Raw genomic sequence first — 14,593 nt, forward strand, 5'->3', positions numbered from 1 at the left:
TTTTGTTTCTATAAGCTATAAATATAAAAAATTTAAAAAGAAATAGTCCTGAAGAATTTTTGTTACATGAGTGTCATGTAAACTTAAGCTCCATCCAATAAAGTCATTGTGCCCCTTAAGCTGAATTCCACTTCAGCTATAAGTTACACTAATTTATACAGTGTGATAATGGAAAACACCCACATCGCCTGTGAGTTACTGAAGTGCAAGCTCAGTTTAATTATTCAGTTCAAAGTAATTTAGTGAATCTGCAGCAATCATGGTAACCGGCATGACTGAGGATGACATCGAGTGGATAGGCATATGCAGGTCAAATTACCCCTCACGTCTATTCAAAAATAGAGTGCTAAAGCATGGCCCTACTCGAAAATTGCAAAACAAATGGAAATGTGTTGAGGATATTGTCTCCTGACAGTCAGCTGTCCTAGTGTGTGATGAGTTCATTGATCCATCTCGGCACCGAGAGAAAATGTCTCTCCTGTTTGTCTCCTGCTTTGCCTCTGCAATCTAACACAGATATTTTTGCACTTTTATAACCATGGCTGTTTTCTCTAAGAGTGTATATCCATCTATGGTTGTAATTATGCCTAGTGTGTGTAAGTGCAGGCACTTTAAAATGAAAATTTAAAAAAAAAGAATAGCATTACAAAAAAATTACAAAAAAACAAAAGGAAAAAAAGTTTTCTAGACTAAGACTTGATGGTGTCTACAAAAGTAGGGATTGCCTGATCCAGCTTTTTCCTGGTCCAGTCTGATACTGATATCTTGGCTGTGACTGAGTTCAATAACTTTTAAATTAATTATCTGTCTCTCACTATCAGGAAGAGGCTGCGAATAATTCTCTGTGAATAAAGAAACATCACACTCATTTTAAACAGCTTTTGTTACCTTGTAAAATAAAATGACACCAGTAAATAGATCTAGGAATATAAATTTACAGAATTTTTGGTATTTTTTTTTTTAAAGAGAAATGAAAATGAAAACAGACCCAGTAATGATGTCTTTTGTCCAGTATATTTGTACTGGTCTTATCTGGGATCTAAGTGAGTTTCTTTAGGCTGCAAACTGCTGTTATTTACAGTCACAGTATTCCTTCTTTTTGCTCCTCACACACAGGTGTGGAGCTGACAGCAGACAGCTGAACTGAAATATCTAACGGTGTTGACAACAACACATTAAGTTACCATAAATATATTGTTGTAGCTTTGTGATGTGCCCCCAAACTGCTGTCTGTCTGTCTGCCATTAGCTCCATTCTACCTTAGCTTTGCCGCTAGCTGCAGCTCTGTGGCAAATCAAACACACAATAACATAGAACTGAATTGAATAGATCGTGCCAGTGGATTGCCTCATAGTCACAGATATCCTATCTAGATTTTTGGGCTTGAATTGGACAGCTGGCAAACCTAAATATTAGATCAGTGCATCAAAGGTGGGAACAAGAGATAAAAAGAAATGGGAGAGCCGCCTAGATGAAGTGAATCCAAGTGAGAAGGACACATGTTGAATTCCAGAGAGAGAGAAAGGGCATTGGTTAGAACTAAGAGTAAAGTTTCCGGTAAGAGGTCAAATTGAGGTGCACTAACACATGTTGTTACACTAATTAGACACTTCAGGCTATTTTTTAAAGCATTTACTCAAACAAATATCTTTTTCGAGCTTGGTAAGTTGTCTGTGTGCCCATTTCCGTGGCTAATGCACCACAAAGCTCCATAAATAACAGGTTTTCAAACACTATCAGCTCTCTATTGATAACTCCCTAATGTTGGCTTCTAATGATGCCAGATGTTTCATAGAGAAGCAGAAACTGCTCTGGGCTCCTCTCAGAAACCAGCCAATTAATCACCCCCGTGTGTGCGTATATGCTTGTTAAGCGCCGACACCAGTGCTTCTTGGTCAGAAGTGTTACAATTACTGAAACTACAGTCTCAGTAGTTTCAGTAATTGTGTTCCAAAACTGCAGTGCCAAACCAGCGCTACGCTCTCTTGTACTTCACTGAACCATTTCCATATTATTACCCAGCTACTCAGATGTCACAGTCAGACACTTATACGCATGCACACACACGCACACACACACACACACACACACACACACGCACACACACACACACACGCACACACACACACACACACACACACACACACACACACACACACACACACACACACACACACACACAAATGAAAACACACTAATTATTCCACAGATACATCACATTAACAATAGGGCATTAATGGCACAAGCGTGAGTGACCCATTTTGCTTCTTTCGCGTTATATCTCCCAGACATACACACACAGCCCTATCTCTGTGCCATCACATCTATTGATGTTAATGCACTGGCTGATTGTCTACCATTTTCACTTTAGATGAGACAGGCTAGGAGAGAAGAGTTTTATTATACAGACCTTAATTACATCACTTTCTGTCAAATTAGTGCACCTCAAACCCATCTCACATGATATCCCTACATCTACTGGCTGTGCTTTTCTCTTCTCTCAGTCATTGCAGAGAAATTTAAATCAGTTTTTTTTTTTGGTCAAATATTCCAAAGATCTGTTTCATCTCGTCATCCATTTCGAAAATCCACTGAAGGCAGAGACTTTCTTACAAGAATTATTCCTGACTTGTGTCAGTTTTTATTTCCAGCATTGTTCCAAACTCGGTGACTCGGCCCATCAGTGCAAACGTGCAGTGCACACACAAGTGGAAGGAAAAAAATACTGTATATACAATACCCCACATAACTACAGCTATATCCCTAAAAGTAGTGTATGTGTGTTTGCTTCTACCAAGATCCAAAGCCTGCAGAGCACCAGTGACCTGATATGTAGGGCGAGACCGACACACTGGGATGACAGCTTAGAGCCCGCCCCCACTAACTCTGACTGACAGCGCCGTAACCTCGGCTGCCTCCCACGACAATAGTTTGGTCTTGGTTCCATTTTAACGTCTGTCATTCCTAGTTTGATATAACAGCTATTTCTGGAGCAAAATTCTATAAAAGCATAAGACTACAACTGGAGGACAAAAGCACATGAAGTGGAATGAGAGGAAATGTTTTGAGGGAGATATAATCGGACTCTGACAAACTGATTGCTGTTTATTCCCTTAAGCAACTGTAAAGAACTGCAAAAGTCTTAGATTGTCCTAGGTGCTTGTGCAAAAAAAAAAAAAAAAAAAATTATATATAGCTGCAGGATTTTTGTCTTTTGCTCTAACAGCCATTATGACCAATACAGCACTTAGGCAATCACTTTCAGCTGCCTCTATCTATAACTCTTACAAGACAAATCCACCCTAATCTAAGGATAAGTTGCAACAGCCGCATGTCTCAGTGGATTCAACTAAATCAGGTCAAAAGGGTGCAAACACTTAAAAGCGTAGTATTGTACACAAAGAGTGCCACGCTAAAGCCCAGTGTTTCCACCATTTGATGCCAGCGATCAAAGTAAAGGATCAAAACGACCCCAAATTAATAGAGAACCAGGGCTAGAAGTGGAAATAATATAAGACAGGTAAGAATCTAAGAAGATTTTGATTCAAATTCAAGCGCAGATAAAAACATTTTTTGCAACACATGATCTTTATGTGCCGTATGAGAGATTGACTTTGACATAATAGCCCCAATCTCTTTTTGAGAATGAATCACTTAAGAAGTCAAGAAGGGCCACATGAGGAAGTGGGTTACATTCAAGCTAAAATTACAGAATTTCTTCTTTTCAGCCTCCAGACATCTCCTGGGCTTGGACGTTAAAGTCAGTTCTTATTTGTGACTTAATTGCAGAAAATCGGATCACATGTACACACAAATGGGAACCTGAATGTCATATTAAACTACTCACATTTATCAGTGCATTTCGAGCATGTTATAAATCACTGCAATGTGTATTTTCCATGGTCTGAGGCACTTTTCAATAGCGCCATATGGCTTTTTCATCAGCCAGAGCTTCCCTTGGGTTTGGTAAGCATGGGAGTGAAAAAAGGAAAGAAAAAGTTTGTGAAGTGAAAATGTCACATGTTCAATAAGCATGCAAAGAATTGTCGAACTGACGTGGCTGGGGAGGGGCTTCTTTTTAATGTAACTTCAGAGAGGTACCATAGGGAAGGGAGAAGAGCCAGACAGGAATGTTTCCAAAAATGTCTTTAAAGATGATGAAAAGGAAGTGGAAATTAAGTGCATTTGAGAAAGATATATTGAGAACATATAAAATTGTGAATTAAAACACTGTATAAATGTGTGGGGGTAAATGCAGCTAACTAGAGAGCATACTGCTTGGCTTAAAGAGAGTCACTGTGCGTTGAGCTGCATTTAAACAACTCTTCCTCTCCACCTCGGCTGACACTTGGCTGCCTATTGACATGGTAAATTGAGGGCCTATTCGAGCAGCACCGTGACAGCCAGAGGAGGCTATAGACCCTGCCAGTTGCTGTATATTCAAAGGAACTTTGTAATAATACACATCAGGGAACAGAGCAGGAAGGGAAAGAGTGGAATATGGACAGAAGGAAAAAGCAGCGCAACATAAGGTGGGCCGTATGGAGGTAGAGCGATTAAAAAGCGTGATTTATAGGCTGGAGCAGAGAAAGAGAGGGAACAGCTAAGTGTCTGATAAGAGGGGAAGACGGAACGCAAAATTGATTTCTATTTTTGGAAGAGGTACGGGAGGAACGAGATTTAAACTTGTTCAATTTCAAAGTCACGCAAGCACACTTCAGTGGCTTAATATATACATGTAAACCGATGTAGAAGACACATCTCACATGCAGACGGACCCTGCCACACATCACGCTCCTAGGTTATTATTAGGAGTAATGTAATTGCTTTTCGAGTGGATGAATGAATGTGACTTGTGCTCCTGACTATGCAAGGAGGTATGCATTGTTAGGGTGTAGCTGGAGCCATTAGCCATTTGGTGTAATGGGCAATCTGCTCCACAAGCTTCACTGACCCCCAGCATTTGGTAGGAGGAGCAGGCCAACCTATTAACAAAGAGTAAAAAGCTCCAAGCATACCCTATCACACAAGGCCACACTTAATTAGGCTGTTTGTTTAGCAGACTCTAATGGGAGAGTTAGCGACTGAGGGAAAGGGGTTGACTGCTCTCCTTGAAAATGCAGGCTGAAAGACATCTGGCCAAGGATGAGGCTGAGGACACAAAGATATTAGTGGAACATGGCCTCCCGTTTGCTGCTATCTCATTTTCTCGGGACCGATGGTAATGATGGAGAGCAGAAATAAACAATAATGCGAGTCATTACAACTGAACTACCGCAATAATGGTCAAAAATAAAACTACACAGATGCTTTATCACAACAGCCAAAATTCAGTAATTAAATTGATCAAGTATGCGAGTGAGGGAAAATACAGTGAGAAATATTAAATCGGTAAGTAACAACAGAGTGATGCATGGGGGATACAACCACTGTATGAAATTATAGCTAATTAGTGCAATCCTTCAGAAAAATTACATCTCTCTCTTTTTCTTCTGTCCCTACACCCTTTCAGCTCCTCTCCCTTGATCCTTCTCTGTGTGCAGAAGGCTAATTAAAATACAGAAATTGGATATGGGCCTGTGCGCACTTTAATTCAGCAAGAGGATAGAGAAAGGAAGCAGTGAGGGGGGAGAGGCGGGAGAAAAGTTGGAGCCAGGACAAGAATTTGGGGAAGGTGAGGCCTTGTCATCTGGCAAAGTATTACAGGCATAGCATTGGTAGCAATGAGGGCACGGGGCAGACTCAATGAAAACAGTTGAGGTGTGACGCCTCAGAACAGAATCTTTCAGAAATCCACCGCACTCTGCTCTTGTTAATCCGCGACTTATTTACCCCGAAACAGGCTTCTCCTCTTTTACTCTTTCATCAATCTGCGAAAGGCCTGCAGGATTAAAGCAGAAATGTTTATCCGCTGAACCGTACTGAGTCCATCTAAGTCCTACACATCGGGTCAGAGGTTAAAGCAGTTGGCGGTTGGTCTCACGGAGCCACTAAAAAAAACGTTACATCATTATCTCAGAAAATGTTTTCCACCAACAGCAACACTAATGGATACCTGAGTTTTATCTAAACTTCCTATTGTGTTACTAATACGACTGGCTCCACCCTGAATTACCAAGTGAGTTGTGCAACTTAAGTCATGTTTCTCTAGTTTTACCAAAGTTCATCTTGAAGGAAGTTTTACCAATCTGCAGCCATGTTGGGAAATCATCTGAATGATAATACATATATATATCCCTGGCTCGGCTTAGGGCTTTGAGCATTTTTTTTATAAAACAGTAAACCAAGAGAAGTTCACTTACCTAAAACTTTACTAACGTAACAAGTACAAGAGCTCGCCTAAAACTTTATTAGGTATACTTCTTCAACTGCTCTTTAACACAAATATCTCATCAACAATCATGTGGCTGCAACTCAATGCATTTAGACATTTAGGCATAGTTTCAAATGAATGGGAAAGAAACAAGTTTTCAGTATCAAGGTTTTTAGTAAGTGCTTCAGAAACTGCTGACATACTGCAATTTTCCTGTGTAGACATCTTTAAAGCTTACAAAGAACGGTCCATAAAAGGGAAAATATATTTAGTGAGCAGCAGTTCTCTGAGTGAAAAGGCCAAGTTAATGTCAGAAAGGAGAATGAACAGACTGCAGCAGATTCCAGCAGAAGACCACACTGGATGCCTTGTTTGTCAGCTAAGAACAGGAAAGTACAGTTCACACAGGCTCACTACAATTGGAGAACAGAAAATTGAAATAAAAAACGTTTCCTGGTCTGATGAGTCTCGATTACTGCTGCAATATTTGGATGGCAGGGTCAAAATTTTGTGCAAACACCATGAAAAGATGATTCCATCCTGCCTTGTATCAGTGGTGTAATGGTGTGGGGGATATTTAATATTTTCTTGGCAATCTTTGGGCCCCTTAGTACCAACTGAGCATCGTTTAAACACCACAGTCTACCTGAGTATTGGTGCTGACCATCTCTATGTGTGTACCATCTGCTGTTTCCAGTGGGATAATGCAGATTATATCATCTCAAATTGTTGTCTTGAACATGGCAATGTGTTCACAGTAATAAAATGGCCTCCACAGTCACCAGATCACACTAATAGAGCACATTTGAGATGTGGTGGAATCGGACATTCACATCACGGATGTGCAGTCAAAAAAAATTATTTTTAGTTTATTGGTTCTGACTGTTTAGGAATATTGGTGGGACAGTGCCATCTTTGCTGTTATAGAGTTCTCCTGTAGATTTCTATTTGGGATTTCTTAAAAAAAAAAGAAAAAAAGATGAAGATGAAGATGACCAAAGTCAAAACCAAAGTCTGTGGTTTTGCCCACAAGTTATTCTCACCAGTATAACTGATGAGACCCAGAAAGGCAGAAATATCATTATGAACCAGAACATATAAAAAGGGGGTAAGAAGCTTATTGAGGAATTAAAATTATTTTGTACAAAAATATCTAATTATTTTGGAGAGCATAATAGTGGATGACACTTGAGGCTTCTCGAATAACATACTACAACCTCTAATCAAATTATCAGCAGCTGAATTGGTTTAAAAAATAAAGTTAAAATTTAAGTAATGCAAAGATATTACAGGTTTCCTTTATAGACAAAAATAAATAAAAATAAGACTGAATACACATCTCATATTTTTCTAATAATAAATGCTTCATTGGTACTCTCATATCAATATTTTCTAATGAAAGGGTCACTTTCTCATTTTTTTCATATGCCATGATGATGTCATATCATATATCATACTTTTCTTTTAAAATAACATTTCAAATGTTTCATGAGATAATCATTTCCTTCATATTATCCAGTCGATTTAGCTACAATATATGGAAGAGGTGGGAAAAGGACAAACTACAAAATTATGGCCCAGCCTTTCTATTATAAACATACATTACTATGTACAGACATAATCATTTCAGTATTCTCTTGAGTGAGCTACAAGAATATCATCACTTGAAAAAATGGTAGCCAAAGCTATGAAGAAACTAATAACAATAATATATCCTTCAGCTGATAAAACAGTTTATGGAAACTTCTCAGGGCTCTTGTTAATGTAGTCTGGGAATTCCAGTTACTGTACAAGATTACACAAACACATCCCCCCCTGTTTCCTCTATCCCTCTGTCAATTTAGTCTTTATTCCACTCTCTGTGAGTCTAAAATGCACATGCTCGTGCCAGGTGCAGCTGCAGGGCAGCAGTGGATCAGAGAGCTGATGATGGATGACTGGAGTGCATGAGTGTGTGTGCATGCGTGTGTTAAAGAGGATTCTCCATGCATTATATTGAGTGGCACACCCTCCTGCTGTGAGGAAGCACGGGATGATGATGGACACGGCAAAGAGGTTAACAGCTTGCACGCTCCCTGACAAGCATAAACACATGAAATTGCTGTATAACCCCTCCATGCCACTGTAGCTGAGAGGGTTAGCACACCATTACCATATTACCCAACTACAGAGGCCCCAAACACATTTGGCTCCAGCACCAAATGGATGCACTCTCTAGCAGGCGATATAGCACACACCAGGAAAACAACAAAGTTTGTCTGTTTACAGCTAACACTCCTCCTGCCGCAGCGCCCCACTCAGAGGGGTGTTAGCTTCCCTTATGCTTCATCAACATGTTCACACATACAAACACAAATGGATGCATTGACCAAAGCATGTGCGCATATTTGGCTTCTCAGTGGAAAGGGGCAGTTCATTTAAAACCAAATGAGCACACAATGGTGTGACCTGATCTGAAGAAACGCTATGCATTTGTGCTTTGGGGCTTTTGAAGAAAGGGTTAACCATCATTTAGAGGAAGGACAACACAATAGCGTGTATCTAGGCCATAGTTGTTCATTTTTATGAATTATTTTATGGCAGAACTACATTTTCAGAGTAATTAAAAGAAAATAATGCTGCAGCATGTCTGTCTATTAGAAGAAAATTACAGTACAAACATTCCTCATGTTTAAGCCCCCATCCTACAGTAGGTGTCCATCATGAACCACGGCAAACAGCAACTATCGACCCTTCTTTGGCAGGCTTTCTACCAACATGCCCAGAGAGAGACACACAAATAAATGTGTTGTTTATAGATTCAGATCCAGCTGTGCGCTTGTCTCTGTGTGGGCCTGTCAGGTTGGTGGTAGGCATGGCTTTTGGCTTTTTTTTTTTTGTATGTCTGAGTGTGTGTGCTTATGTCTCGCTGTATTATGGATGGATGGAAACCATGCTGGAATGCTCTATACTGGCCCAAAATCTTTGGATATGCTGCTGCTGGGCTTGGCCAGGCTTGCCTTTTGGAGGACACACACTGGGTTGCCCCCATGTCTATCGCTAATGTGAACATGGGATGAAGCCTGCTGTCCTCTCCTCTGGAGAAAAAAAAAAATCCTGCTCATCCTAAACAATGAGCACTGGACGGCACAGTGGCCCACTTGGATCATTTGTATGGCTGCTTATCTCAGATATGACAACAGAGCCAGATGTCCTGGATGATTTAAGCAAACATCTGATGAATTTCATCCAATCGGAATTGCCTAACGTAGAGGGGAATATAATTATATAGCTTGACTTGCTGTGCAGCAGGCAGCAAGGAGGAAAATGTAATTCCCTCAGCAATTTACATGAAGATGAGGCAAAATGTCTATTATACCATTTAAAATGCAGATCAGCCCTTGTAAATGATAGTGTCACAGGCCGGTTGCCGAGAGCCTACCTCACAATAACACTACAGTCTCCTGGCATATGAAAATCAATGCAATGCATTATCAGTCAGTGTCGCTTTGGTTCTGTACGTACCCAACTAAAAGTAATCACAGTTCACAAATTGGATGTAAACTCGGTTAACAATTATATAAATTCCTCAAATAGACTCTTAAACTTTCTTTCTAAAAGTTTTAAATAAGAGAGAAAATCTTCTTAAATAAGTATCTGTGCCCTATAATTTATTGCAGATGTTAGTAAGTCTGATATCGTTTCCTAGCTGTATAGTCATCCCTATGCATGTCTTCAAGCAGTGATACAGTCTTTTTGGACCCATATTCATTAAAGTTTAAGTGGCACAGCAGTGTCAGGGTAGCATCAGCACCCAAGGCTCTGAGTAAATTAATGATGCTTAAGTAAACTATGGATTAATTATGGATTGTCCAATGTGTCAGTATGCACGTATGCATATCTGACTGAGCCTCCACCTTGCAGTCATGCTAATGAAGAGCTAACCTGCTTCAGTAGACAGAGGACAGATGGAAAACCCACTTGGCACTACACCAACGCTCTCACACACATTATTGCCCTTGAGCAAAGAGAGGCTCTGATTAGGCTTCACTTAAGTTAGTTAGCCTGGAGCTAACACCAACCAGCCAAGCGCGGGAAAGAGAAAGTGGCAGGACAAAAAACAAGGGTACAAACAATTCAAAAAAACACCGAAGAGCTTTTTTTGCACAGTATATTAATGTCTAATTAGTTTTGTCCCCTGAAGCTAGGGTAAGTGGGGTGGGGGGGAAGACAATCAGAGCTCTGTAAAGAGAAATTTGTTTTGAGCTGAGGCTGCATAAAATGTGACCTCACAACAAAAAACAAAAGGAAAAAACGGGTTGGATTTATTTCAGCATGTTTTCAGAGGAATTTTGGTTTATAAAGACATCGCTTTGATACGCAAAATCTAAATTTCAGTAATGTTTCCAAGCGAAACAACGCTGCTAAACAGCTTTTGTGGTTTACTATCAGTTTCTTTTCTAGCTTTTCATAAACAAAACAGTAATTATGAATGAAGAACAGTCATCAGATCGATCAGCAGATTTAGCCACCGCAGCCTTCTACAAAAAAGAAAAGAGAGAGCTATGGATTGCCATTCTTTGTAGTGTATGCCATCCTTTCAATCCAGATCTAAAAGCAACAAATTCTGTTTTGTGAGGGGTGGGGTTGGTGTTGCTTTGAAAGGATGGGGGTGGGTTATTGTGCTTACATGACTGATGAAGTCATATTTCATACTTGTGTAACAGCAAAACAAAAGCATGAATAACAAAGAATACAGCATCATTGTTATTCTTCAGCTGGTAATGTATCCAGGTGAGCCAGACGCTGGACAAATACAATCAAGTACAAAGAAACCATGGGTAACACTGAACCTCCAATACAGTCTTCTTTCCTGTAAAACAAAGACTTTGGCTGCTTAACTGCACGTTACAGCTGGGTATTTTTGACTACATGCAAGTTTAAAAGTCTTTTTTCTCAAAGGTAAATTTAACGTGACAGAGAAGACCAAATCCACATTTATTTTGAAAAGTTCTTACCTGAAATCCTGTCAGAAACAACTTTGCAGATTTACTTATTTATTTATTTTTCCTGAGGATAGTTGAAATCTAGAGGCTATTCCACAATAAAGAAAACATATATAAAATAATCTCCATAGAAACATTTCCTGCTACTTAAAGGCATTTTTATTTCTCTTTTGCCAAAAAAATAGCATCATAAATGTTCTATAAAAAATAAAAGATGTGGTGCAAATGTGATATGATGTCAAAGAAAACCCCAAAGTAGCTTATAAAGTCACAGTTAGTGACCAGCTCATGCCCCGTATGAATACCCACTGTGGATCTGGGTAAGATGCTCTAGTAAAGGGAATAGTAGGCGCTCTTACCGTCCACAGCCATAGTCGGTCTCAGCGTGTATCTCTCCGTGGTGTCAACAGGACTCTCTCATTCTTCTGCCAGACGGATAAAATGTAGGCTACTGAGCGTGAGAGATGAAGAGCGCTTCCTGCCCCTTCTAACCTATGTGAGCATGGAGACAGCTCTTACTGCTGTTAGTACTGGGAGAAAAGAAAAACCTAGATCACACTCTTCCTCTCTGTCGGTTCACGGCCATTTGGTCTCCGGGATGCCGGGACCAGTCCGCTATGAAACTGCTCCTTCAGTATCTCCGCCCCCCCTCTCTCCGTACCTGACCGGCTGGAGACAAAAGGTCATTACGCCCCGACACCAGCTGTTATAGGACACAGACACCGCTCTCTCTCTCTCCCCCCCCCCCCTCTCTTTCTCTCTCACCCCACGCACAAACACATCCACGCCTCTTTTTTGTTAAATCACGAGCGACGATAGAGATTCTCATAACACAGAACCCCCCACCCCCTTTTTCTTAAAAATGCCCAGAAAAACTTTCGTCTTCCAACTATATTATTATTATTGTTGCCATAATAATAATAATAATAATAATAATAATAATAATAATAATAATAATAATAATAATAATAATATAGAAGTTTTCTCTGATGTTTGTTTGAAACCTTCTAGTTTCCTCAGCCTAAAGTTTCCAAGTTCTGCACACTGGAACAGCAATCAGATAAAATGAACCATTACAGAAAGCAAAGTCCTGGTTATCATATACTGCAGCATTGTGGTTCCACTAAGGGTCCCACAGGAGGAAGAAGAACGGTCCAAATGAAAACAGCATCAGCGGGGCAGTATAGTCAGTGAGTTTTGCTCACTTTTTACTATAGCTACCAACACAAATGTTATCTAAAGAAAATTATGCAGTCACATTGTCACTGTAACTTTCTTTGCCTAAATTTAACCTGATTGTTTTGGGACTGCTCCAATATTGATATCACCTGTTATATTAAACATGTTTCCTCATACCAATTTTGTTAAACGTTTAAATGTAGTTCAAATATAGTGTGAAGAAGTGCTGAAAGACTTTACAATAGATATGTTATTTTTCATCCGTTCATTCTTTCCCTGCCATTATCAGCACACTTCTTCTAACCATCAGTAAATCTGTCACTGTCCGCACTCCTCCCAAGGGATCTGTGTCTACTCCCAGAACCAAACCAGATCTTTTGCTTGTTAGGCAAATGTGCAAATCACTACATTAGAGCCACTCAAATCAAAGAAGACATTATGGATCTTTATTTGCCTTCACAATAGTACGCTGATGAATGAAGTGTTTAATTTAGTTTATTTGTGTGTCTGTGTGTGTGTGCAAAAACTGGTCCTCTCCATTGAGTGGAAAGAACAGAAGAAATTTTAAGTACATGTTTTTGCTACCATCTATGTGAGCAGAAGGTCTCAAACCACAAACCAAGAAGCAGAAATGTGGAGAGATCCTCTGGCAGCAAAACCTAAAAACAGCCACCCCCCTGTAGACATCCACGTCAGCTGCTATTTGCCCGTCAAACAACCGAGCTTCACTTCAAAGCGGAGAATATGGGAGAAAGTTGTGAACGTGTCTTTGTCAATATAATCTCACAGCATATCCGACTAATTGATTCTGCTGGCATTCAGATACATGCAGATTGCTCTGCACCAGTGCTTTTTTTTGTGTGTGTAGAACAGTCGAGAGATATGTCCCTGAAAGACTCCATCAGTCTGCGGAAGAAGATGGGGGCCCTCCCTAAAGCTCAGGCACTGCACTGGATCATCAAAGGGTGAACAACAAGGAACAAAGGACTAGCTGGTCCATCAGGGCTTCACCAAAATACATGCTGATTGGGAGTGAGCCTGCCAGACACGCCAACACACACATGCACAGATTTACTGTATACATAATGTTAATACACACACACACACACATGCACACACACAAATACACACACATTTGCATTCACTCCCTCACACTCACAGAGTCAGAGCTTAATTTAGAAGTGTGTTCTCTATGCCTGTAAGGACATTTTGTCATGTAAAAAATTGAGCGGTTGAACCCTTGCATCTTTAATTCAGAGGGTGGTCTGTGTGCTGAATAATGAATAGAACGGGTCCAACAGAGATCAAGAGAGAGACAAACTTGCTAAGAACCACAGGGTCTCAGGTGACAGCAACACAGCAGCTAAAGTATGAGCAACTCTTGCGGGGGAGGGGGGAGAGGTATGTCAGTGCAGATAAAGAAGCGAACAACAGCAGAGGGACATGAAAAGTGTTATTGTTTGTAGTCATTCATTACTTTTTATAATTCATTCTTCAGTCGGCAGCAGGAGCACAAGCTGAGAGTTTTGTTAAAGCATTTTAGTGAGATAAGCAGTATCAGTGAAAGGTTAGAGTGATGGTGACTAAGAGAGTGTTTGCCTCCATGCATTTTACAGTACGATATTCAGTATAACTGATATATGAAACCATTAATATTTCTCTGATAATGCTGTACCAGCATTATCAACCCTAACTCCATGCCATTTGTTTTCTTTGGGTTCTTTTGCTTCGGACAGTGCAAAACTAGCAAAATCTAAATGCATGCAGCACAAACACATTCACACATGCCATTTAAAAATGCACTTTTTGAAAAGTAGACGGAGCTTTCCAACAACATAAACAACAGCAGCAAGCAGTATGCTTGTACTGCTAACAACCAGATTGCAGCTGCTGATGAAAAAGGAGTGTCTTGGGTTTGTGTTAGAGCTCCCTTCAAAGAGAGAGGGAGAAAGAGAGCCCTTCCTCGAGAAGCACAGAGAAGCTATTGATAGTGGAGTGTGGCATCAGCCTCACCAAAGCTGGTGTCATGGTGAGTGGCTGTCCCTGAGTTGGCAGTGAAGAATAATAGTGCCAAATACAACAGTAAAATGGATAGAGAAGGGCAGCCAAGGGAAGA

General features: G+C 40.2%; 1 protein-coding gene across 1 annotated transcript in view; it reads right to left on the bottom strand.

The window, feature by feature from the left end:
- samd10b (sterile alpha motif domain containing 10b) overlaps nucleotides 1–11,987 on the bottom strand; it is a 55,874-nt gene extending 43,887 nt beyond the window's left edge. Inside the window, exon 1 of the mRNA XM_063464547.1 lies at nucleotides 11,658–11,987. Within this exon, the coding sequence (XP_063320617.1) occupies nucleotides 11,658–11,670 (13 nt within the window). The 5' untranslated portion in view covers nucleotides 11,671–11,987. The remainder of the gene's footprint in view (nucleotides 1–11,657) is intronic.
- Between the last annotated feature and the right edge of the window lie 2,606 nt (nucleotides 11,988–14,593).

The sequence above is a fragment of the Pelmatolapia mariae genome, linkage group LG20 (genome assembly GCF_036321145.2).
Source record: "Pelmatolapia mariae isolate MD_Pm_ZW linkage group LG20, Pm_UMD_F_2, whole genome shotgun sequence".
Classification (NCBI taxonomy): Eukaryota; Metazoa; Chordata; class Actinopteri; order Cichliformes; family Cichlidae; genus Pelmatolapia; species Pelmatolapia mariae.